The 25776-nt window shown below is 40.7% G+C and overlaps 1 protein-coding gene across 4 annotated transcripts in view; it reads left to right on the top strand.

Moving 5' to 3' along the window:
- dlg4a (discs, large homolog 4a (Drosophila)) overlaps positions 1-25776 on the top strand; it is an 87877-nt gene that overhangs the window by 21128 nt on the left and 40973 nt on the right. For 2 of the 4 annotated variants that reach the window (XM_033642386.2, XM_033642376.2), the window contains exons 1-2: positions 8576-8738; positions 22222-22383. In XM_033642386.2, coding sequence (XP_033498277.1) covers positions 8637-8738; positions 22222-22383 — 264 coding nt within the window. In that variant the 5' untranslated portion in view covers positions 8576-8636. Of the gene's footprint in view, positions 1-8575; positions 8739-22221; positions 22384-25776 lie in introns of those variants that run through there. The other 2 variants (XM_033642404.2, XM_033642395.2) reach the window with 1 other exon arrangement.

Raw genomic sequence — 25776 nt, 5'->3', positions numbered from 1 at the left:
TAGTTAGACCATTTCAGTGTCAAAGCTGCTGAGTGCTGGAGGTTACAGAAGGCTGAAGACTGGAGATTTGTTGTGTAAGAGTTTTTTTCCACCCAATTTAGGTAGCTAACCCACTGTTTAGATTAAGTTAGGTATTTACGTGACAGCACTTCAACATGCCAGTGAATACAATCACTGCAAAGTTTTATTCTTTCTAGGTTTACCTACCCATACCAAGTGGGCTTAACTAAATGTAGCTAAAGGCCATGCAAAGTAAAAATAAGGAAGACCATTTCAGGAAAGTTTCAGACTACAGGGTAGAAACACATCATTTCTATAGAGTAAAAAGAAATACTGTCCTCAAATGGCAAAGCCTGTTCTACTTCGTCCTTTAGTATCACTGTCAGAATTAAGATAAATCTTTGGTTCATTCCTAAGAGACATTGGATGATGTGGAAAGATACAGGCTTTGTAATTACTAAGATTATGAATGTACCACAAAGGCTGTATCAAATTACTAAGGTTAGGCTAGTCTGACAAAACTATGTTGTAATTTACATTACAATAAACAATATGTACAGTCCAATCTAGCTTTTTTGATTGGAATGATGTGCATATTTGAAAAAAATAATCAGTGTCAGCTTTATTTTAATATGTATTTGTGTAAGGATCTGATGAGAGCACTAAATAACATTAAGTTATTGATACGTATCCCCCTACAATATATTATCTAATGAATTGATTGATTGATTGATTGATTGAATTAGTACCCCACAAATGGTGTCATCATGTCACGCACTTAAGGTAAAGTTACGCACTTAATGCAAAATTACATAGGTCAGGTTTAGGCAAACAAAGTTTCGCAGGTTAGGTTAGGGAAAAGAAACACGGTGACGATGTACCTTAACTAAAATTCCATTGTTGAATGTCATATTTTTGAGTCAGCATCTAAACCAATTCGCTGTTAGATCAGGTGAGAGCCAGGCATTTCCTATCATGCCCTGGGTCTCGCAGTCAGTGGAGAGCTACTTCAACATCTGGCCCTAAAAACTGCGGGCACCTCAATCCCGTTTTAACATCATTGTCCACTTTTGCATGCTGTCAGAGCAAGTCAGGATGAAGTCTGCCACAAATCTGGCATGCACTGTCTATTAATTATCTATCTATCTATCTATCTATCTATCTACATGCATTTCTCTTACTCTGGATCATACACTTCAGTTTGCATACAGTCAGGCTTTGATCAGGCTTTGATTTCTTTCTTCATCTCTCATGTCAAAGTAAATCACTAACAGTATGTGTTTTATTTAATTACCCCCTATAACAAGATTCAAAATGGCAGAAAAGCAGCAGGAAAGCTGAGAAAATGTTCAGTATGGCACATCTGGCTCAACAGTGTATTAGGCTTAGCACCATTTCTGGCACTCACAGGCTCAGTGAGCTGCTGTAACAGCCAGTGGTGAATAATGCCAGCACTAGCAGCTCGCTCTTTGAGTCACACTGCTTCTTTATATTCTCTGTGATTTTGAGAAAACACTGTGCATGTGTCACAGCATGTGACGTATGTAGTAGTAGTAGCATGAGGCATCTGCCTTTATGCACACAATCACCCGTGACAGAAGCAGTCATCTTATAGATACAATGACCGGTGTGCTGCTGGAAAGTGGGCTGTTTGTTAGGGATCTGCCACCCCTTGCAGATGTTGTCATGGAAACACTCCAGCTCTTTTGGGGTTCTCTCTCTCTCTCTCTCTCTCTCTCTCTCTCTCTCTCTCTCTCTCTCTCTCTCACACACACACACTCACACACACACACACACACACACACACACAATGCAGCATTACATGTAGGACGTTAATGCTATACTCAACCCTGGAACACCACAGTCCAGGTTTCCAGGTGACTCCCACGCTTACATAATGCTGTAGTGGAAGGGGGAAACCATTTACAGTATATGATCACCATGGAAATTATACTGTACCTATAATCATCATCTTTATGTATGGCTTGCCTGAGAACGCTGCTTGAAAAAAAGAAACCTATATAAATGTATAAAGACACAGTTGCTGTATACAGTACAATCTAACAGGTTGGTCCTATATACGGGGGGGGGGGGGGGGGGGGGGGGGGGGGCAGTGACATGTCGTTGAAAACAGTGTTTCTGTGAAACCACTGAGAAGCAGCTAACATGACTTGACTTCCCTCCTGCTGTTCTTATACATGTCAGAGCTCGGCGGACTGAGAAATGAAAAGGTTTCTGTGCAGTTTTCCTGTCAAGTCAAAGCACAAATTGCTTGGCTAAGAAATTTCCTTCAATGACTACAGCTGATACATCTGAGCAAAAAGCTATAACTTTTCCATTATTTTCTCATGAAACACCTTATCTTCAAACTTAAGTGACAGCTGAATAGCATGCTCCAAGAATGAGTCCTAAATACCGGAAATGATTTAGCATTTCAGCACTCCCAGCTCCTTCGTCTCAAAGTCAATGATTTTCTTTAAATAGGGTTAGGCTTAGTTTTGGTAAGATGGCTGAAATAAGGTCTGTAGTTAACACAAGCTTAAGAGACGTTCACATTTTCTATGACAAAACATGTCAGTAAATACTAGTCTCGCTCACCAGACCTTTCTCAAGAAAAGAAAGGCCTGGCTGCGCCGACTCTCACTTTAAGATTGGAGGAAAAAACGCCCCGGCTTTTTTTATTTCTTTCAACCAATCACAATCGTTCTTGGTGGTCCCACAGCAACAGTGCGCTTGAAAACTGCTACACAACCGGAGGTGGTAGGGCGGGACTTCAGCGGGTGGCTCGTTCCGGCCAATGAGAGGCTGATCTATGCAGCGAACTTCCGCCCACTCAGACTAGTAAATACACCACTTGTGAATTTTGAAGCTTTTATAATGTCTTAAAAAAGATGGCTGCTAACAAGTGGCTAAATGAGACTACAGAACGTCATCATACTGAACAAGCCTCATTGTGGTAAGGATATTAAGTCATCCAACTGTGGTGTCATTGGTTTATAGCCTAACTTTAGCTTTTTACTTCTGGAGATCACATTTAGGCTTCAAAAATCCTAAAAGTGGTATTACACTGAACACAATATGTAAGTATAATAAATGTTTATTTGCCTCAGAGCTTATTTTGTGCAATAATCCAAAATCAAATAAAAAAAATCTGGCCCACAGAAAAAACTCATCCCTGGAGCACTCTATATTAGGGTCAATAGAAAAATACTGACAGATTTTTATAAATCTTTGCTTTCTTGATTTCTTAATATCCTCCTATTTAGAACCCTCTGATTTAAAGGAGCAGTGTGTGGCATCTAGCAGTGAGGACTGCAGATTACAACCAGCTGAAACTTCTTCAAGTTAAGATTCCTTCAGTCAGGGGCGGAAATCCCAGGGGGGACAGGGGGGACATGACTCCCCCTTCAGTAAAGCTGTACCCCCCTAGAACCATTTGAGACACAATTAATAATTTTTGAACAATGCAGTAGTATTTATTAAAAGCACAATGTAAGTGGTGCTCATTATAATCACGCAATAATGTGCTATTTAAATCTTAAAAGATTTAGTCCCCCCCTCCCATTCATAGTAGTGGTATATCCCATACTCTTTCCAACGGGCAGGGCTGCTTGGCAGCAGTAGCAGCGTGTGGCTGGAACCGCTGCCCACATCGCGCATCACAGGGTAAGATGTTCACTCACACAGACACAGTTTAACTTACACAAGTTACAACACATCCCATTTACTGTTACAACAAGCCCCAGGCCCAGGCTGATAATATAAACTGTCTGCAACATTTCTCCTGCATTGTTCAAAAACCTACTCAATTACGAGTGCTGCTAAGCTAAAAGCTAATGATTAAGCTCAGAGTTTAGTGATAGAGAGGACAGGAGAGAAAGAAGAGGGAGACTACAGGACAAGAGCAGTCAGTGGCGGAGCAATGGGTACCTGTCTGTAGGCTCTCCACCTGTCAGTGAGACAAACATGAAAGACGTGCAGTCTAACTGACAAGGAGCGGTCATTACGCGCGACTATTACGCACAGTTGTGGCAGAGCGGCTCGTATGGGTACCTGTCTGTAGGCTCTCCTCCTGTCAGTGAGACAAACATCAAAGACGTGCAGACGAGGAGCGGTCATTACGCGCAACTATTATGCATGGTCGTGAGGTGCGCAGCGGCAGATCTCACAGCACACTGTTTATAAACCAGTTTAATTGCAGGAAATGTTTAGTTTTAGTTTTAGTTTAGTTAGTATAGACATTCACTGCCTGTTGGAGAGATAGAGAGAAGATTAAAGCGTCAAATTGCGGTAAAAGATGCTGTATAAAAGACAGGCTACAACTTTTTTTCCTTGTCCCCCCCTGGAATTACTCTCTAAAATTTTACTGTTTATTGTCCCCCCCAACTATGAAATGGGATTTTCGCCCCTGCCTTCAGTGCTCATGGTTTAGGAGGTGTTTACCTGAAGCCAAATTATCCGCAGAGGTCTCCTCCTCTCCAAACCAAACAGATTATCACAGGGCTGACACATAGAGACAGACAACCATTCACTCACATTCACACATATGGGCAATTTAGAGTCACCAGTTAACCTGCATGTCTTTGGACTGTGGGAGGAAGCAGGAGTACCTGGAGAAAACCCACGATGACATGGAGAGAACATGCAGACTACACACAGAGGGGCTCCCCCACCCTGGGTTCAAGCCTCCCACCCTGGGCTTGAGCCAGGAGCCCTCTTGCTGTGAGGCACCAATGCTAACCACTGCACCACCCATAATGTAGCAGTTTATATGTAAAAATCAGTGTTTTTCCAATTTTGTTCAGCTTATAGTAGAGGGGCTGCTGCCTAGGGTGGCTGATACAAAAACCCAAATGGCCCCATCTAGAGCCAGTGTTTGGTTTGTCCATTCTCAGCTACTGTAGGAACATGGCAGACTCTGTGGGTGAGGACTCGCTCCCTATGCAGATATAAAAGCTCATTCAAAAGTAACAAAAACACAATGCTTCTTATTTTCAGGTGATTATACACAAAAGAAAACATACTTTTAATATAATATTCCACTTCTGCTGATATAGCCTCCTAAACCCTACACACTGGACCTTTAAAAGGCTTCTCCTGTTTGTCTAAGCCACTTGCAACGTGGTGGATTGTTGATTAGACGATAAGATACTGGTCCCATTTTCCAAAGTGTGTTAAATCATGCCTAAGGAACTTGTATAAAAAGCTCAGTCAGTTACTTTAAGAGCAGAGTTTGGTATAAAGGGAACACGCAGAGGAACTGTGTGGATGTAATGTGTGTGGAGCCACCCTTGTGTGATTTTTGAAGAGGTGGCCTACTGCAAATCTGTTACTCACTGTTACAATATTTTTTCAGTGTACAGTCAATGCTGGAGTCACTTAATACAACTCGTCCACTGCTGCAATCAAGGACACAGTTTTCCTTTTTAGAAAGCAATATCCATGGAAACTGATGTGGGCTTGAAAAGTCTTCTCGATGTTCTTATGTGATCACAGACAAGAGTCAAGGTATAAAGTTAGACTGATTGTGAGGAAAAAGAACGTCATGCATCTAGAGTGCTAAAATAAGAATGTGAACAAGGCCATGCCCACACACTGAAACACACACACACACACACACACACACACACACACACAGTATCTATTTCTATTATGTCATCATGATGGAGTGCTGTGTAGCTGTATGGATGTTCATAGTATTGTTCTGGAAATCACATTATTGTACAGTCTGCTTTCTTTGTGTATCGATTGTATTGATCTGCTGATTTATAGACTATTTTCTCGGCTCTTTCACTTGACTGTAAAGAATCATTTTCTCTGAGAAAGTCACACTGCTTCACGTTGTGTTCAGTTCATGACCTCCCTCTGTAGGCTTGTGATAATCCTGCTGATGTCTTTAGCACTTTGCAGATTTCCCAGGATATCCCCCGACTCTCTCTGAGGGTGATAAAGTTTTTTTTTTTTGGTTGGTTTTTTTTTTTAAAAAAAAAACACTATCAGCAGCACACTGGTGTATTTGGAACGGCCTCTGTGTTCGATTTAACGCTGACGTCACCCGGGAGCATTGAGCCCTGCGCCGCAGTCGGTCCTGAGATGAATGCACAATATTTAAATGTAGCCTACCTGGTTCTCTCACTCCACCCTGTGGGCTCACCATGTCAGCACAATCTCACACAGGAGGAGTGGAGAGGAATAAAAACACAAATGGAAACTAAATGAGACATTCATCTTGTGAAGGACGTAAAGCCTGTTAACACATCATGACTGTTGGTATGAAAGAAAAAAGGAAGTTAGACCTGCTGTTGGTTGTCTTAAGTATCCATCTTTCAAACTACTATGCTATACTCTATTTTTGGATAACATTAAATTAATCTGTGTGAGTAACTCTATTAATATATCAATTTATTTTTGTTTCTTAGAGATGTTTCAGATCAAAAATACTGTAGGAAAGTTTAAGTTACTTATTTAAAGTCACACTTGTCAGTTATCTTAACACTTTAAATAGTTTCGAACAACTTTTCTCTGAGCACTTTCATTCCAAATAACTGCTCCTGCGGCTTAAATCTTTTAAACTGACTAAAAAACAATTGTTAACCCTGTAAATTTAACTGTGAACTTTTAGAGAAACACATTAAATTGTATTCACATTTGTATTCAAGTTTTCTGTCTCAAGTTAAACTTGTTTAACAGCTCCTATATGATAAACTGTCCTGCCTTTGTATACCTGTATTGTCTGTATAGAGCCATCAGGGTCAAATCAATGCTGCACACCACAGTTCAGGTTTCCATGTGACTCCCACGCTCACGTAATACAGTAGTGGCAGGGGGGAAGCCATTTAAAGTATACGATCACCATGGTAATTATGCTGTATCCATGATGATTATAGTGTTAGTCATATCCATCTTTATGTATGGCTGGCCTGAAAACGCTGCTTGAATCAAAAGTAATCTACTTAACTGTATAAATACATATCTGGTGTATACAGTACGACCTGATATGTTTGTCCTACATAGAGGAGGGTTATACAAAATAAAGCTTAAATTGGATAATGACTATGAGGTGCATTAACTTCAGTTTGCTTTTGTTTTTCAGAGATGAGTAAGAACAAACATATAGGAAGGTTTACGTTGCCTATATGAAGTCACAAGCATCAGGTATCTTACCATTTTTAATCATTTTGAACAGAGACTTGAAATCCATATCAGATCTACGACTGAAAAAACAACTGTCCACTCTTAAACTCTTTCAATGGCTCCTATATGATAAGTGATCCTGCTTTTATCTGATAGCCCATGTAGAACTGTCAGGGTCAAATTAACGCTGTACACAGTGACATAAGGAAATTGGTTATCGTATGAACCCTCTAGAACCCTCAGGTCTTCTGGTGGTGGCCTTTTAATCATCCCCAAAGTTACAACAAAAACTCACAGAGAGGCATCATTTCATAGCTATGGTCCACGTCTGTGTCCACAGTCTGCCTGAGGACCGCACAGAGTGTTTTTTAAATGTTATTAAAAGCAAACTCAAGACCTAATTGAACTTTATGTCTTTATTTAAATTTTGTATTTAATATTATTGTATATTTATCTATTTATCTTTTATCTTTTTTAATCTGGTTTTCTAGCTGGCATATTCTTCTATTTTGTTACTTATCTATTTAGTTTAATTTTTACTGAAAATACTGACACTCACAAATACTGATACAACATACTTCCTTTCATTATCTGTGAGTGTGTATGTGTGTTTACATGCAGATCACACACATATTTATTATGAATGAATTCTGTCTTTATGTGAAACGAGAGCAAAGGTCCAACTTGCCGTATTTGGGCTCATGTATAAATTGGTGCAAAATGACAAACACAAACATTTACAATAGCTTTGTGAGGTTGTGCTGATAAATGAAACTCATTTTTAGCTCCAACAGCAAGCAGATACATGAGGATATTTTAAAATATAGTGCTGTCCACTGATGAAACATTTGAGCACCTTGGACAGCTCCTCCAGTAGTTTCCTATATATCCAACAGGGGGCGCAGTTATCACGCTGTAACATGTGGTGGAGGAGCAGGCTGTTTGATGTGGCTGTTTAATATTTCCCAGCTTTCATTGCCTTGTGTGAGTGCGCGTGTGTATGCATGTGTGTGTGTTTTAACTTTGATATTACTAGCAGTATTATTTGCATGCTGCTGCTGAGCTAAAAAGATATACAGTTGCTCTCTGTTGAGTGTCTTTACTGTTTATGATTCCAGCTGCGCGTTAAGTACAAACTTTACGGTCAATCACAGAGGGGGGGGGGGGGGGGGGGGGGGACAGAGAGAGAGAGACTAGTACAAATAATGATGTTGCCCGTGTTAAACCTATGCACGACATGGCAGTGCACAGCGACACACCGACGCTTTAAAGGTGTCCAACATGCATGATCTGATGTCCCATAAAAGCATTGGACCCGAGTGCCGCTGCGGTCACATTAGAACCGGGCACCCCGCCTGTTAACCGGGCATCACCGACCCCCCTCCCTCCTCCCCTCTCAGCTTTCCGCGGCTCTCCTCTAACTGTATCGTGGCTGTGAGTGAGTGGCGGCGGACCGACGAGCTCTGGTCTGTGCTGTCTGTCTGGTGTGAGGCTTTGGACTGATGTCTCTGCCTGTCAGGAATTTAAAGTGTCTCTCGCCGGTCATGTGCCAGTGTAAGGTCATCTGCAGCAACCGGACCCTGTCTCTCATGTTCGGGTGCAAGGTAAGCCTGGGGGTGCATGCCATGCAGGCAGCCGATGGATGCAGCAGCGGCTGTTATCAAGATGTGGGCTGCTAGTTTTGGATAAATATGAAACAAAAAAAAAAAAAAAAAAACAGAAAGGGCCTCTGTAAGAATTTGCGCGTTTGTGTGCCAGGCTCAGCTGAACCGCGCTTTTCTCATTACACAGCCACTGGAGTAATTAGTGCAGGGATCACACCTACGGATCCCTCTCTTGTCCATATGCTTTCAGGTGCCAGCTTATTTTCATCATATTACCTTTACATCACCGCGTGGCTGCTTTTTTTCCTGCTCATAGATGGCCGATTTCCATTTACACACAACAGGCGACAGCATCCTTGGCAGGCTGCGTTCGGTGATAACTGTTTTGGTTGTGTGTGTATGTGTGTGTGTTTTTTTTTCTTTACACCATAAATGTTTACTGATATTCAATGAATGAAACATCCATCACCATCAGACATCTCCTCCCTATATGCAGGGCAGGTCACGTTAGGGCTAAGCATATGCTTCACAATGCTGATTGGTCCACATTTTGCTTTGCATCCCAGCAAAGCAAACTGCACAGCATGCTTTTGACCTTGGGAAATGCGCTTTATTGCTCAGGGCCACTTAAATATCATTCATCATTAGAGAAACTGTATACACCGCGAGAGAGGCTTGAAATCAGGTAACAGGAACAGTGCTCCTGCTGTAGCCCACTGATGAATCAGAGCCAGGCGCTTGTTATCAGCAAAGAACAGACTATTAGCTGTGTGTTTGTAGTGTGGTTTGGTCTCTTTCTATCCAAAGAGAGTGCACGGTCATTCATTCATATTCACTGATTGTCCATCTCATCCCCGCTGGCCCTCCCTCCCAGCTTCAGGTGTTTCCAGTATGGCAGCCAGCTCAGAGTTTCCCTCCACATGGCACTCTAATCTGTTGGCTTTTCGAAGCCAGATCTGACTACACTGGTCCTCTCTGTCCAGGCATTGTCCCAACGCTTGCCAAAGCGATGTGTACATGTGTACAGAGCTCCAGATAATTTGTTTGTTGATTCAGTTCTGACATTTTGGTGTGTGTTCTGTCTCGTATAGCTAGAATTCAATCTGTCATGAGAAATGAACTAGGTGGCTTTTTTGATGTACTTCATTAATCGTGATTATTTTTACATTTATTCTGGTAGACGAGAACTATTTCTATATTTGTGAGACACCGCTGGGCAAATTAATGTGGGTGTTTGCTTTCTGGGTTCCTGAAAGGGAGGTCCTGCTGTGCTCAGTGTTGAGTATTACTAGCACACATAATCCCATGTGTCCCCCCCTCCGCCTCGCTCCCTACTGGCTCATATCTTCCAATGTATCTCCATCTGAGACTACACGCCTTCCTTGTGGAAAACAAATTAAAATTCTCCACCCACAGATTCATTTTGCCTTCATCATGACCAACCAGTAAAAATGTAACTCCACAGCAAATATTAAATCTGTAATAGGAACAGATTTCAAAATGGGATTAGCTGTACTCAGTTTAAAGGTCCAGTGTGCAGGATTTAGGGGGATATATTAGCAGAAATTGAATATAATACCATAACGTGTTTTCTATAGAGTATAATCACCTGTAAATAAGAATCGCTTTGCTTTCATTACCTTGGAATGAGACGTTTATCTAGATAGGGAGCAGGTCCTCATCTATAGAGACTGCCATGTTACACCGCTGTTTTTCTACAGTATCCCAGAAGGAACAAACCAAACACCGACTTTAGATCGGGCCATTCACATTTTTTTGCATCAGCCATCATAATTAGAAGGCACTCTGCAACAAGCAGTGTTGGTAAAACATAGATTTTTAAACGTTAAACTGCTTTAAGCAGTGTTTTTACTGGTTGAAATCACCATTGTGTTTGTTCTGGAGAGGAAGAGAAAAAAGATAAAGCACACATTAGCAGGTACTAGGCTAACAGTCTGCCTCTGGCATGCCAAACAGCACCAGAGAAACACCAGTTTGTTACATAAAAATGCTTTATTTGGTGTTTTTACTGCTTTAAATCACCAGGTCAGTTGGTTTTGGAGAGCTCTGCAGAAACCTTAGCTTCTGGCAAAAACCTCCTGAATGTCTGAATCAGAAATAAGGTTAGCACAGTTATCGGAGAAAAGGTGAGCACACATAGCAGGTGCTGGGTGAGTTTACCAGTTTTAGTCACCTTGTCCATTTGTTTTAGAGAGGAGGAGACCTCTGCAGATAATTCAGCTCCCAGTAAAAACCTCCTGAACAATGAACACTGAAGGAATTCTAATCGGTAGAAATTTTAGCTGGTTGCAATCAGCAGTCTGCTAGCTCCTAAATCCTACACACTGGACCTTTAAAAGGTTTTTTTGCAGTATATAATGCTGGTTATATCAGATCTGTCTTACAATGACAGGGTTCAGCTCATCTTAAACATGATCCAAGAATGTTATCATTTTTTAATGTAAAGCTTTATTCTTTAACTACTGCTTTTCTGCTTAATATGCTGATCATCTTCATCATCAGATTCAAGATCAGCATCTTTGTTCTCTCATCAGCATGTCAACAGAGATAATTTCTCTAGTGTCATAATATCTCCTCAACATGCCCAAATACCTGCTCTGTACATATTTCCAGGAGGTTCAGTAGCCCCCAAACAGCTTGCATCCAGTCTGTTGCAGTCTCGTGGTGGCTTGTTATCAGTGGGATTTTATTTGGCCAAATCTTTTGGGATGTGCATTACATTGCAGCAGGGATATGCTTTTACAGCTCTTCTATATCCTGTCCCTGTTTATTCATTTACAGCTTTACATCTTTATTTTTATTTCCAACATTATGCAGGATGGCCATATGTTTGCTAAGTATCTATGTAACTATAGGTACCACATGACTGGTCATTTCCTGAGGTGATGTTCCAAGATTGTTTGTTTGCATAACCATTCTTAAACAAAGCCCAGCAAAGAGCCTCTCAGTCATCTTTAATTCAGGATCTTAATTATAAGGCTCTTTATGTGGTTGGAAGCGTTCAGCAGTGCTTTAATGTGCTCTTTTATGCTTAATGCTCATTGATGGCCTCACAACATTTAATCAAGACTGACTGCCTCGCTGAAGTTTGTCTTCAGTGCAGTGCTTATATCGAAGGCTACACAATGCAAACTCGCTAAAGGACGCAGGTTAAATGGAAACTGAGTATTAATGTAATAAATGATTTACGACTCAGGGTTCAGTGTGCCTTCATCTCAATATCAAGATCGATGATCACCTCACCCTGAGAATCGATTCTCAGACGTCTTTACTGGAAAATGGACAGGGAAACGACCTGCTGTCACTCATTACCAGCCAACCAATCGAATGATCAAGAGTAACGATGTGGAAAACATCAGCAGGTGACATCAAAGCAGTGCTGCCCTGTGCGGCCTGTGCTCCTGTGTGTGAGGTGCTGGTTTTCCATTTCACTTCCTTACTGTAACTGTTTTTATAGCTTTGCAAACACGCACTTCCTCCTATGGCTCTGACCTATTTTATCCTGCTGTTTGTGTCATCTTCCTTTATAAAGAGCAGTGAGGCTCAGCTCTGACAGTAAGCTCGGGGAGATGCGGCGGCGGCGATGTGCGGCAGCAGATATTTGCTAATGCTCTGTTCAGGTTTAAGATTGAAGCATTCAGGGTCGTCTCTACCTTGCTAACTTGCTCTACCCAGCTTATCTGCCATCGAATACTGCAGCTGAAGTAGCACACTCACAATATAAAAACCAGCACTGCACAGAGATGGCCAGAGAGGTACACAAAGATGTTGCTCATCAAAGTAAACAATGTCTTACTGACAGGATGAACATATGTATGAGAATTCTGCAAGAGCCTAGACAGCTTATTTGAAAGAACTCAAACATTCAGACTTGCCAGCATGATCCTTTACAAATGTCAAAATCACCAGAATTGGATCTGCATATTATATCAAGATGGGTTGCCTAGCTACATGGCTCACCACTGAAAACCTTGAGGTGAGCACATCAGCACTGGAGAAATGGTGGTGGACTACTTGGATAACAAAAAAAGGCCCTTTTCACAGCCAACATTCAGCACAGATACTTTTAATTTATCTTGATGTCAGACAGTTAACAGACACGAACATAATATATTAAAAACCCACCCCGCTAAGCATCTGGCACAGATATGCATCATCAACCTCTGAAGCCAAATTCAGCCTCAGTGTAGCACACAGACAGAATCACACTACTTTCCCTCCGTGACATCAACCTTCACAGAATTTAAAAAATTCACAAATAACCTCTACAGGTGTGTTAAGACTCATAACCCGAGGCAAGTACTAGATGCAGGGTGACTGCATATAAAGGGCACTGAAAAGATGCGAGTGGGCAAGTTGAAGACGCGTCGACGTGGGTTGAAAATACAACTTGAGCAAAAAAGAAATTTGCGGTTACCCCGGGCTTTATGGATCTGCTTCATAAATGTACAGAGCTAGAAGGAGATTCAAGGAAAATAACAAAGTTCTTGTCAGTTGTGAGATCAGTCGGAATCTGAGCTGCATACAAACTCGCACAGACACACTCCCACACATGGCTGGTGAATACTTTGCTAGTTAGCAACAGCTAACAGCCAATAAGTCAAGTAAGCATGGCCAGTATCCGTACTGAAAACATCCATCATTTAAACACGAGCAATGAAAACAGCCATTTATGTTTATAGGTTGTGAGTGTTTGTGCATGTTGCTATGTTTAATTATGATTTGAGGAGTGGGCTATATTATCTGTATTTAGACAAATTCCTCTCTCATGCTTCAGATAAACATCCGACTTCTCTTTTAATTGCATGGATAGCCATTTTTTTTCAAGGTTGTTTCCTAACAGCAGTAAAGAGATTGTTTAGTCTAGAGAGTACTTCATTAGAAAGCTGTTTCAGATTTGTTTTGTCGCAAGCAGTGTCACGATTGGATAGAAGAAAGACCCACTGCTGCTGTTATTGCACGTTTGTTTCTGGTGAAAACCATTAACCAGTCTCACAAAGCTGTGTGTCAACATGGCCTCCACTTGAATGTTTGTGTGTATGTGTGTGGAGAAAACAGAGGGGCTGGGGGAGGGTTAACACTACAATCTCCTGCTACAAGTGCAACATACATAAAAATGTATGCACTCAGCATAAAAATGGTGTGTGCATGCCTCTGTGGGCAGAGGGGGAGGGGATGAAACAATCAAGATTACCAAGCTTTGTGTGCGAACTATGGGGAGAATTAGAAGAACTGAGGGGAGCAGGTTTCACCTGACCTGTAAACTGCAGAATGCAGTGGAGTATAGTTGCATGTTAGACTAGATATTTATTTGTGTTAACGGTCCTGCTGTTTCTGTTGATTTTTTAATAGCAGTCAGAGCTGCTATGATAAGCCATTTTGATAATCGATTAATCGCTTCAATCATTTTTTTAGGCAAAAATGTCAAACAATTGCTTCTCAAATGTGAGAATTTGCTGCTTTTCTTTGTCATTAATGCTTGTAAATGAAGAGTCTTTGTGTTTTGGACTGTTGGTCGGACAAAAGAAGCAAACTGAAGACGTCACTTTGGGCTCTAGGAAAGATTAGATTAGTCAATAATGAAAATAATCATGTTGTTCTGGGTCAGTTTTACAGGGTTTAAGTCAGGGTACATTATTTCAAGAGATTCGCCATGGTTTTTATTCAGTTGTATGCAAAAACCGAGCCTATTTAAGCCCACATGGTCTACAATTTATCCTCCATATCATGTAAATATCATTCTTTTCTTATCTTACAAATAAGCATTGAGTGAAAACAGGATCCAGACAGACAAGATCTCCCCCGAATACCCGCAGCAGAGGCACTGCAGCCAAGCACCCACTATGGCACCATTTACTGTATCCATGACTCTAATGTGATTATTAAATTTGAGGATGATACATCTGTGTGGGTCTTATCAATGATGAATCATCCCACAGAAATGAGATTCAGCATCTCATTAATTTGGCTTAGATGAGCATAAATTAACAAGCGAATACTAAAGACTGGGATGTAAGGAGGACTGAATGTTGAGTCTCTAAAACAGTGCTGACCATGTATCCAGGGAGTTTTGTTTTCTTCATAGATTTTTTATGACTTTTCCTGTTCCACTGTAGTAACATAAGCCTTCTGGTAGTGAAGAAAGCCCAACAGTACTTTGGGGATTTTATTTTTATTTTTAGAGGAAGTCTTTAGTTGGTTGGGAGAGTAATGAGCTTCAAAACATGCACGGCTGGAAGTATTTTTACATGTTTGATCAAAGATTTATTCGGACAATTTGAATAGCGCCATACTGGGCAGAGTGGGCACCTTGGTTGTCTTGGATGCTCAATATGAAACACCTTCACTCTGCAGCCCAGGAGCCCAGGAGCCCCTCTGCATTCAATGATCATCCTCATACAGCATTTGTGCTTGTGCTTCTATTTTTTAGGGCATGATTTATAATAATAAATTAATAAATACATTGTAAATCATGAACAGCCTTGTGTTATTCAGCATGAACTCCACAAACTGCGCTCTTAGAAAGGCATCTTTCTGTTTGCGTGTTAAGGTAGCTGTTAATTTTCAGCATTACAAAGAGACTGGGGTGACTACACCCAACAGCACACTACATTTTGGGCAAAGTGGGTGAATCTAGAGCGTCTCCATGGGGGGATAAGAAGCTCTTCTTTGTTGCAGCCCTACTTTTTGATTTAGGCTGGTTGGGATTCTTACATTAAAATCCTTCCTGGTGCAGCTTTAAGCAGGCTGCCCCCATGGTAAATGGAAAGTCTGTTGTTGTTGCTGCAGCATACATAGCTACAGGATACTAACACTTGTCAAAGTGTTGTGCTGAAACACCTTGGAGAATAGTCTGAAGTTAGCACTGGCAGGAGATGAGTGAATTTTATGTCTTCTGAGGCTTACATGTACATGAAAAAAAAAACAGTTGTACTGGTAGGTGTTGGCTGGCAACCGCAATTGTGACAATGCAAATGAGATGAAAGCTGTGTTTGGGGTTTGGCACTTGAGAAGACACTTGAGAGTGAAAATCAACTGAGAAGGCAACAGTGACTAGATTTTGATGGAAGTAATGGCAAAGAAAAAAAGTTCACATGACCGTTGGAGGTAAAAATTGTTCTCTTTTGAAGTGAAAATGGCCGAGGATGTTGTGGAGGATGTGTCTTTTTCTTATTTATCATCAGTCTAAAAAAAGTCTACAAGGATTCTGCTTAAGTTAGGCTGTTTTATAGGTGCCAGTGTGTGGGTGTGAGGGTTTGCCCTACTAACTAACATCCAGCAGGTGCTCTGGCCTACATAAAATATGTTGAGGGAGGTAAATTAATTTCTACTGATGAATGAACTAAGGCAGAGCTTGGGTCACTGTAAAAACAGGTGATAGAAATATATGTCTACTGGTTGCAGAATAGTGACAACTGATAAGGACTTTATTAAAGGTAACGTTTGGTATTTTTCAACCTGGACCCCATTTTCCGAAGATTCTCTGTATAAGTAATAACTAATAGGAATATCAGTTTTTAAAACTGGACCAGTATTTAGCAAGATCACTGCAGCTGGCAGCATCGAAACAGGCTGCAATGTAACCTATCGGGGCATGTTCACACCATCAATTTCTGTCCACTGACAGGCTAAGATTGTTATTCTAGGTGTCTGACAACTTATAGAAAGGATCTCAGCAGAGACCAACCTTTTTGTTCAACCAGAAACAGCCTAGAGAAAACTGTCGTCAAACCTACCAGATTGCATTTAAAGCTAAAATGACTGTTTAATTTGTCTGGTGTGTTTGGTGATGGCAGTTTTGGGGCTTAGGATCTTAGTCTTTAACAAAAAGGTCTATCTCTGCCCTTTCCATAATGTTGTCAGACCACAGATGAATAATAATAATTAGATACCGCATGCCAAGATGGCACTTATTCAATTGCTCGTCTGGTGCATAGGCCAAAAAAAAAGTTTCTAGCTTCTTGGTTGACTTTCACGCAATGTGGCCCACTGAATATGCGCAGCAGTGTTTCTCCTGCTGGCCCCACCCGTGAGTTCCTGCTTAGCTCATAGACTTTACATTGTGATGATGTCACGGATTTTTAAACTGCTTCTCTCGGCTTGAGGAAAGTTTACAAGTATAAAATCTTCATGGATCAGAAAGACACAATAGAAAGAGTCCTCATTGACCCTTTTTGCAGTTCAAAGTGTCCTGTCAACAATTTAACAGGTGTCTCTTTTACAATGGTGGTCCATGGATTTTTTTGCTGCAATACCGCAAGTAGCCACTGGGAGAAATTGAAAGCAAGGCTGACCTGCTTTCCTGGAGCCCTGTATGAGACACTTAGAAATATCATCTGAACCTGTCAGTGGCAAAAACAAGCACTTTTAGTGGACGTAAACTGATGGTGCGAACACACCCTGAATGGTTACACTGCAGCCTGTTTCACCACCAATTAAAAAAATTGTTGTTCCATTAGGCACTTACACAAAACCATGGGAAAATAGGGTCCAGGTTGAAAAATACCACGCTTACTCTTTAAGAAGTAAGATTAAAGTACAAAACAGCAGGAGGTAAAATCAAAAGAGAGTAGAATATATAAGAGGCAAAACGCAAGTCAGTCAATATATTTTTTTATAATAGATGAATCAGACACTTAGAATTTCTGAAAAACTGTATTCTGGATAGCTAATTATTCACAAAACCAAGCTGTTTGGTTTCAGACAATGTATCATTACCAGTTGCCTGATTAGGAGGAATGTGTAGTCTTTGTCTCTGTGTTAAACATAAACATATTATTCAAACATCTCTTAATAAACCTGAATCAAATTCCACTGAATTCAAGCACATTTACCTGTCCAGAATTACTTTACTGCGATGTATTGTACTGCATACAACTAAATTTCAGCATATGGTTCATTCTGACAGCACTGTGAAGTGTCACAGAGACTTAGCACCCAGCACAAAATCCCTTTGAGTTAATCACAGCAGCAAATGTTAAAATTAATCCAAATCTTTAAAAAAAAATGGATTAATCATCATTGAAGAAAATGCAAATAGATGAACTCGCAAAAGCTTAAATTCTGTGAAGATGCAATGGGGAGTTGCTGCCTTTAATTTACACCTGAACAGCTTCTCATGGTTCCTTTAACACCTCACACGTCAAATGCAATTGCAGTCTGAGTTTCTTGGAAATTATATGCCTGAGAGGTGAGGTTAGCTTTCATCATTATACCTAATGCACAGTAATTTAAAAAGCTCAAGCTTGGTCCTTGAATTACAAACTGAGATGATGGTAGATAGAATTTGACATTTACTCTACATTACGTTAACTCATTTAACCATTGAAGGAAGAGCTTATTCAGCTACTCAGCGTGCAGCTCTTATTATAGCACAGGAGGGCCAACTAATGCAACTGCAAACTGTGAGGAGACTATCCTTATATTGACCTTTACAGCAGAGTAATTCCTTAAAGATGTGCTGGATTCCTTCCACGATGATATACTGATACAATAAAGCCGAGAAAACCCAGAGGTATTTTGTTACAGTGGTAATTCAGGGGGCTGTTTGTACGGTTAGAAGCAGATTTTAATTGCTGTTATAAACTCGCTGCTTGTGAGAAAAGAACCTGAGGAAAACAAATTCTATTGTCACGGTGTCCAATTATGTGCATTAAAACAGATATTATTGAAACAGATATTATGCGGTATCATATTATGTTTGTCTTGCATGTATTAATCCAGCTCTGTGTTAATATAATAATAGTGCACATGAATGCTTATTATCTGTGATGACAAAATAAAGGAATTTCTCCTGTTTTCTTTGCCTCTCTGTTTACAAATACTGCCAATTTATCATCATATACCAGCTGGGCATAGATTGTAATTAAAAAAATCTGACGTCAGTATCTCTGCCTCATTTCAGTAGTTTAATAAAAGACACAGCTCTCATTACACAGTCAAGGAAATACTCATTCAATTATGTGTAAGACATTAATACTTTTAATGCCTTTAATTGCAGAATTATAATACTTTTGGGGTTTCATAGGACCTAATTTTGATAATATATAATGTCTAAAGTACATGATGATAGTCAAGATGCGTATTTGTATAACTTAAAAGCATAGAAGGAATAAATGAAAGTATGTTGCATGCACACAGGCACAATCGTTGTCTTGAAATAAATAGCAGAACAATATTAAACAGTATCAAAAGAGGCACTTATTAACAAACTGTGTACATGGTAGGGTGGGGGGACTTGTCAAATTTCATTTTCAGTTATGATTTTGGCTTTCAACAATTCTGTATATGAGATATTCAAGATAAAATGATTATTGTGTGACATTCTGATTTGCAGTGAGGCTCTCGTTTGGTCTTGTGTCATACATCCAGTGTAGCCCTTTCCTTTCCTTCCTACTAGCTTTAGTGACTTTTCAGACCCTCTAGTGATTTCTAAAAGGCAACTTGAAACAAATGTAGTGACTTATTCAGACCATCAAGGAAAAAAGCAAGAAATATATTCAAATATGTTATATTGTAATTCACTCCCATGTATGCTGCTCAGTCATCACAGTCCACGGCTGTTCTGCCAACAGCATGGGGTTTCTCCCTCTCCTCTTGAGTTGTTTTTTAATTTTTTTTTTTTTTGCCATAATCAGCAGCCCTAAAACGTAGACCATGGACCAATAGATGACCAAAGATGAAGCCAACATGGAAGTGCCAAAAACTGCAGTTCTCTGAACAGCCACTTGGGGCTAGCTCCAGAGGCCAGTCAATCCCCACAGACCCTCATCTTAAAATGCCCAACTTTACAGCAGAAATAAACATGTTTACAGCCTGGTGCAAGAAACAGTTTTGGTCTCTGTAGCTAATTTCTCCGTTCATGACAACTGTACAGGATTGAATTTTCATATGACTAACCCATTTACATTTTATTATTGGTTAAAGTTATGAATAATTACGGGAGGGCTGCTTTGAGTGATGGGCTGTCTGCTGATAGTGTCCTTGGCTTCTCAGTGAGATCCACCCCTTGTTCCTCCACAGCGTCAGTATCTCACCAAATTATGGTCACTTCTGACTCCAAAAAAACCAACATGGCGACGGCCATAATGCCAAACTTGAAGCCTCAAAACAGGAGTTTGAGAATGTAGGATATCCGATGTTTTCATGTCATACTTTCTGAAGTCCAATTTATATTTTTAATCTTTTATTTTAATATGAGCTCTGAAATTACAAGCTCATGTTTTACCTGTGGTGCAATATTACCTTGTAACAAAGCCATTTTTGACAGCCTAAACTAGTGCTGCTGTTAGCATGTGTGCTAAATTCAAATGTGTGTGCCTCAAATTCAAGAAATGCTGCACTTTAAAAGGCCTTTAACAATAACAGTTAGACAATATTTCAAGGTGAGTGAAATGGTGTGAAATTAGCTTATGTGACATGCTGCAGATATGGATCTTTGATCAAATGTGCTGCTGCCCTACTCAGAAAGGTCAGAAATGTTAAGGTGTCGTCATCTGGAACAGGAGTTGACTGTCACTGTTCTCAGGATTTGGATCTACCGGTTTTGATTTAAGCTATCTAATCAGTAACTGATTGATATCTGGAACACCAGGTGCACCTACGAAGATGAGTAATTATCTAGCTGGAAAACTGTAATGAACCTTGATAATACCCCAGGTGTTAAGTGTCCCTTTATTGACTGAACAGAATTTGCCTCTCAGTGATAAATGTTTAGCTTCACTTGAATCCATAGCATTTGCCATTATTCAGCTCCTCTTACCAAAAGCAGCATTAGGATTTATCAGACAGTATTCATTTACCTCCAAATAGATTAATCTTGAACAAATTGTTTTAATTTAGACAGTTATACTGTTGTGCTCTTGTGCTACGCTGGGCAACACTCACAGAATTTACTGGTCATATGAAATGCACCTAACCCCCTCTCCAAAAGGACACCTTGTAACATGTGAGCATCGGCTGTCACATCCCCCACCAGTGGGACAGAAGGCAACATGGCAGCATGAATGTTGGTCATGCAGGAAAGGGGGAGGCAGCGGAGACCAAAGTGCTCAGGGCTACTTTGAACTGCAATTCATGTCATTTGCAAATCTTTCAGCAAATTGAAATTAGTCTGTTATTAAATACAAACCTTACCTTGTGGAGCGTACGGACATAGCCAGTATTACGATTAGTTAACCAACCAGCTCAGTTCTGTTTTACACTGACTGGTTGGTGGTGTATAGTTACATAATATGTAAATCTGATTACATTAATTTAGCAGTGCCATCCACTGCAGCATTTAATTAAGAAAAATCAATCATTTGCTCATCAACCTGTAATTATGGTACGGTGCCGTGCTATCAGCAACTATTCATTTGCTCTCTGGCCCACCCTCATGCTGCTGTTTTCTGCCTCCCTTTATGGACGTTCTCACTTTTTTCATTTTTACCCATCCCCCCTCACTTTCTCCTTTATCTTCATCTCTATTTCACTCCCTCTCTTTCTTGCTGTCTCAGTGTAATGTGATCCAGGACCGATGCTGGCAGCCCCAACTGTGGCACTGCAATCTCTGCTCTGCTCTGGTTGCTAGGCAGCCTGTCTGAGACAGGGCTCGGTGATACACCTCCCTCTCCGTCTGCCTCCAAAAAAAAAAAAAGAAAGAGAAAAGAGAAAGGGGAGAGTGGCAGAGCTGGCCATCAGACCATCAGCCAAAATTCAGATGATCCCTCCAAATTTCTCCGTTTTCAGAATGGACTGCTTCACATCTGCAGTGCAGCAGAGCATATTGTGGAGCCTGGGGGGCTTCAGGAGGGTTTACGGATCCGTAGCAAAAACACAAGCACTAGCCCACAGGACGGTGTGGCAGATCTCCACTGTGATGCTCCCCACCTTCTGATGTGTGTGTGATGGAAAATGCTGTGTGCAGATTTTGTGTCATCACGCCTAGAATGAAACCTACCATGTGTGGCTAACACAGTGGGCTGCTGGCAGGTTGCCCAGGTGTGGGTTATCGGTAGGGGAGTAAGGCTACTAGGAAGAAGCTGCATGTTATGCCATTGTAGAGCCACTATGAGTCATGGATCTGGTTGCTCCATGTGGTTGTGGGGGATGATGGCTTCGCTGAATGCACAATGGCAATATTGTGAGGCCTCTATGGTGTCTTCACTTTGCACTTGTGGGCGTCACACATGTCATGTGATATACAAGATTTGCATATAGATTGCCCACATTTGGCGGAAGATGCCACTGTGATTAAAATATAGCTCTGCGAGGGGATTCTGACATTTACACCATTATGTAAAGGACAGCGTCAATGAAAGGTTACAATAATGACGCCGACAGTGGATTCTGTTTGTGATTAAACATTATCAACCTTTAACGGGTTTTTTTCTAACTAAAATACAGCAATAGCTGCTAATTAAACATGAGACCTGACCAGACTAACGGCCTCATCTGTATCTGTGCGTGTGTGTGTGTGCAGAAGTACAGGTACCAGGATGAGGAGACGCCCCCCTTGGAGCACAGTCCAGCACATCTGGCTCCAGGGAAAAGTGCCGAGATGCTTCATATGAGTGACAAGAACCTCGCCGCCATGGAGGCCATACATGGCTACACACCACACACACATATCTCTCCTGTCAAGGTAGGACACACACACACATGCACACTCACTCATATGTGCTGTTAATCAATATGTTACACTGTTACAAGAGCGCAACACACTCAGATGTCAGGCCAGTTACACCTTCCTGTCGAAGGCGGACAAACTGTTACATATCTCAGAGCCTGTCGCATGTTGTACCACAGTGTGGCATCATTCTTAGCCTCATATCGAAATAAACTGTGACGTTTTACTATGCGTTACCAGTGTGCTATTAATACAAATAGTTCTGAGATCACCAGACAGATTTATAGATATGGTAATGTGGTTTCCCTTATTCCAATTAGCTTCACTCAGAGACATAAAATCCCGTAATCCTTTTTTTTTTTTTTTTTTTAATGATTTTATTATGTATAAGTGAGTTTAATTTAGCTCACTACGACACATTATCTATTATAACTTTGCACTTACAGTGATTCATTTTCTGTTTTGAAATTCTAATTCTGCAACATAAATACCTTGATGGGTGTATAATGTATTTATGAGGAAACCCGGCCTCTTGACACCTTTAAGTGTCCGATCAACTTTACACCTGCATGAAAATGCATATTGGACAATCCGATATCGAAGCTTAACAGCATGAAAATCTAAGCACAAGTGGACATGAGATGTATTCAGTAATGTGATCACCTGAACCATTTCAGGATGTGGTCAGAGATAAATTCCTAATAGATTTCGTGATGTGTAACAACAGTAATCATTCCAATTTACCCGTTGACATCAAATCTCTCATTAGTCGTTTTGTAGAGGAAAAATTATAACAACAAATAGCCTGACTGGCACGTGTAGCTCCAGGTACAGAACCAAATAATAACCAATTGATGTCCATGATTCATTTTGTAATACAGCGACATTGATCTTCCATTACTGAATCAAGACTACATTTTGAAAGAGTAATCCAGAACTGTGTGAACACTAAATACAGCACAGACACGAAACTGCTTATTACAGTATTTATTTATAACACGTCTTACAGAGATGCAAACACAGAGAAACAAACCTCAGTGAGAGCTCCGTGGCAAAGATGGAGACACTGACACAGACAACATGAGAACCACTGTTCACGCAGTCAAAAGATATAGCTGACATCAGTAGGAATGTGAGCGGAGTCATATTGCCTTGAGTGCATTAACAAATACATATTGTAGCTACAAACGCAAGCAGGTGTACGCTGTAATGCACACTTAATAACGATCCATCTCGTATGCCCACACATGTTATTTAACAGCCTCACTGGCTATTAAGACTTAAGAGCTCCTGTATTTATTTGCTCTGAGGGGGGGGAAGTGTTTCTCTATTCCCCACATGGGAGTACACTGAAGTCCCCGAGGAGCAGATATGTCCATTAAAATGCTCTCTTTTAATGAGCCGAGAGGAGAGGCTGAGTTATTGTGCTTTACCACTGCTGTATTTAAATCGTACAGAGCCTGTTGAGCATGAGCTGTGGAGGCCGTGGAGATTTCTCCTCGCGGGCGCTGCTGAGAGGGTGCTCAGTTTAGGAACACTGTCAAATTGTGAAGTAGTGGCATTGGAGAGTCAGTCGCAGTCATATGGGACAGGACAATTCATTAGAGCCTTGTTTCCACCAAGCAGTCTGGCTCAGACAATAAAACGGTTATTTTTTCATTCCCATTGTCAGAAGTTGTGGATGTTACCAACAGATTTGATTCATACATCACCATTTTTTGAAATATGTCACACACTGATCGGATACTAAAATGTGAAGATAGAAAGACTGCAGTCTGATGATTCGTCGATAGACAATCAACACTCTTGCTTGGACTACATTAGACTGTAACCACTGTTCCTTAGGTGGCAAGTTTACATACGTTAGTCAACTATAACTATGAAATGACAGATGTTCTGCTGCCTTTCACCTTTACGAGTTAAAGGGAAATTTCGGTTTATTTCAACCTGTCTCCTATCGTCCTAAATTTGTTTCAAGTGACTAGTGACATAAAAATAATAGTTAGCATGTTAGCCATTAGCCTAGATACAGCCGGGGCGCATAGTAGCGTCAGACCTGTTAAAACGTAAGTGAACAGGCATACTTCAAGTGCAAAGTTAGTCCACTAAACAAGCTTTTTTTCCACAAAGACCGCCTCATACCGTTAGGATATTAGCCCACAGAAAAGGAATTCCTCTGTTGCAAGGAATGGGACCGGTTGCAGCCTTATTTTCAAGGTCTGGATGTGACCGAGGAGGAGACACCTCCACCTGGAGTAGTATCCAGCTGGGCTTTATCTAGAGCTCGCGAGATGTATTTCAGCCGCGCTTTGGAAAGCAGAGCTAGAGGGATAAACAAACATGGCACCACACCAGTAAGGTAAGACAACACGTTTACATGTCGTTTTCTATATGTTCTCTGACATTTATCCTAACGATATGAGGCGATCTTTGTGGGAAAAAAGCTTGTTTAGTGGACTCACTTTGCACTTGAAGTATGCCCGTTCACTTACGTTTTAACAGGTCTGACGCTACTATGCGCCCCAGCTGTATCTAGGCTAATGGCTAACATGCTAACTATTATTTTTATGTCACTAGTCACTTGAAACAAATTTAGGACGATAGGAGACAGGTTGAAATAAACCGAAATTTCCCTTTAACAGTTCTCAGCTATGGACTGCGAAAAAAATAAATTAATTCACTGTGCTGCTCAAACACTACCACCAGTAGCTACCAGCAACTTTTAAGGTGGAATATTTTCTTGCATGTAACTCAGTGCATGAGTTCACGTAAATCTATCAACACACCGTAAATGTCAGTTTAACTCTGACTAATCCATTTGTTTTTATTGGATCTCTTGCATTACATACACTTTAGTATTGATTGGATCTTCAGGCTCTTAGAACTGTGTATGAATTTTAACCATTTCATACAAATTGCACTTATTCTGTTTCTTCACTTGGAGGGAAAAATAAGTGGCAGAGTGTTTTCTGTGCGCTCCAGCAGCACTACACCTCTGCTCTCAACGCTCGTGCGTGTTCTTTTTGGGTCTGAAAATGTCGCACAGCCCTGTTCTGTGGACGATCAGCAATTTGCCAACGTTTAGAAAATACAGCAAAAGCTAGATGGAGCAGTGACGCAGCTATTGTCATCTCGTAACAACCCTGCCCACATTAAGTTCTGTCTGCAGTGGAAACGCAAAACAGATCTACGGTTTAGGTACATCTGTATGGTTCTGCTGGTACTATACGGAAAGTATTTGGTGGAAATGTGGCTTATATGGTACCCTGCACCCAACTAACTCGCATAGAGACAGGTTATTTAATGAGCATCAAATCAGCATATCACACAAGTAACACAGGTCAAATAAATTCCAGTAGTACAGTAGAAAATGTGAGGAAACACACTGTATGTCAGTAATCAGCAAAA

Source organism: Epinephelus lanceolatus, chromosome 11, assembly GCF_041903045.1.
Source record: "Epinephelus lanceolatus isolate andai-2023 chromosome 11, ASM4190304v1, whole genome shotgun sequence".
Taxonomy (NCBI): Eukaryota; Metazoa; Chordata; class Actinopteri; order Perciformes; family Serranidae; genus Epinephelus; species Epinephelus lanceolatus.
The sequence above is the reverse complement of the archived record's forward strand: the minus strand, read 5'-3'. Positions and strand labels throughout refer to the sequence as shown.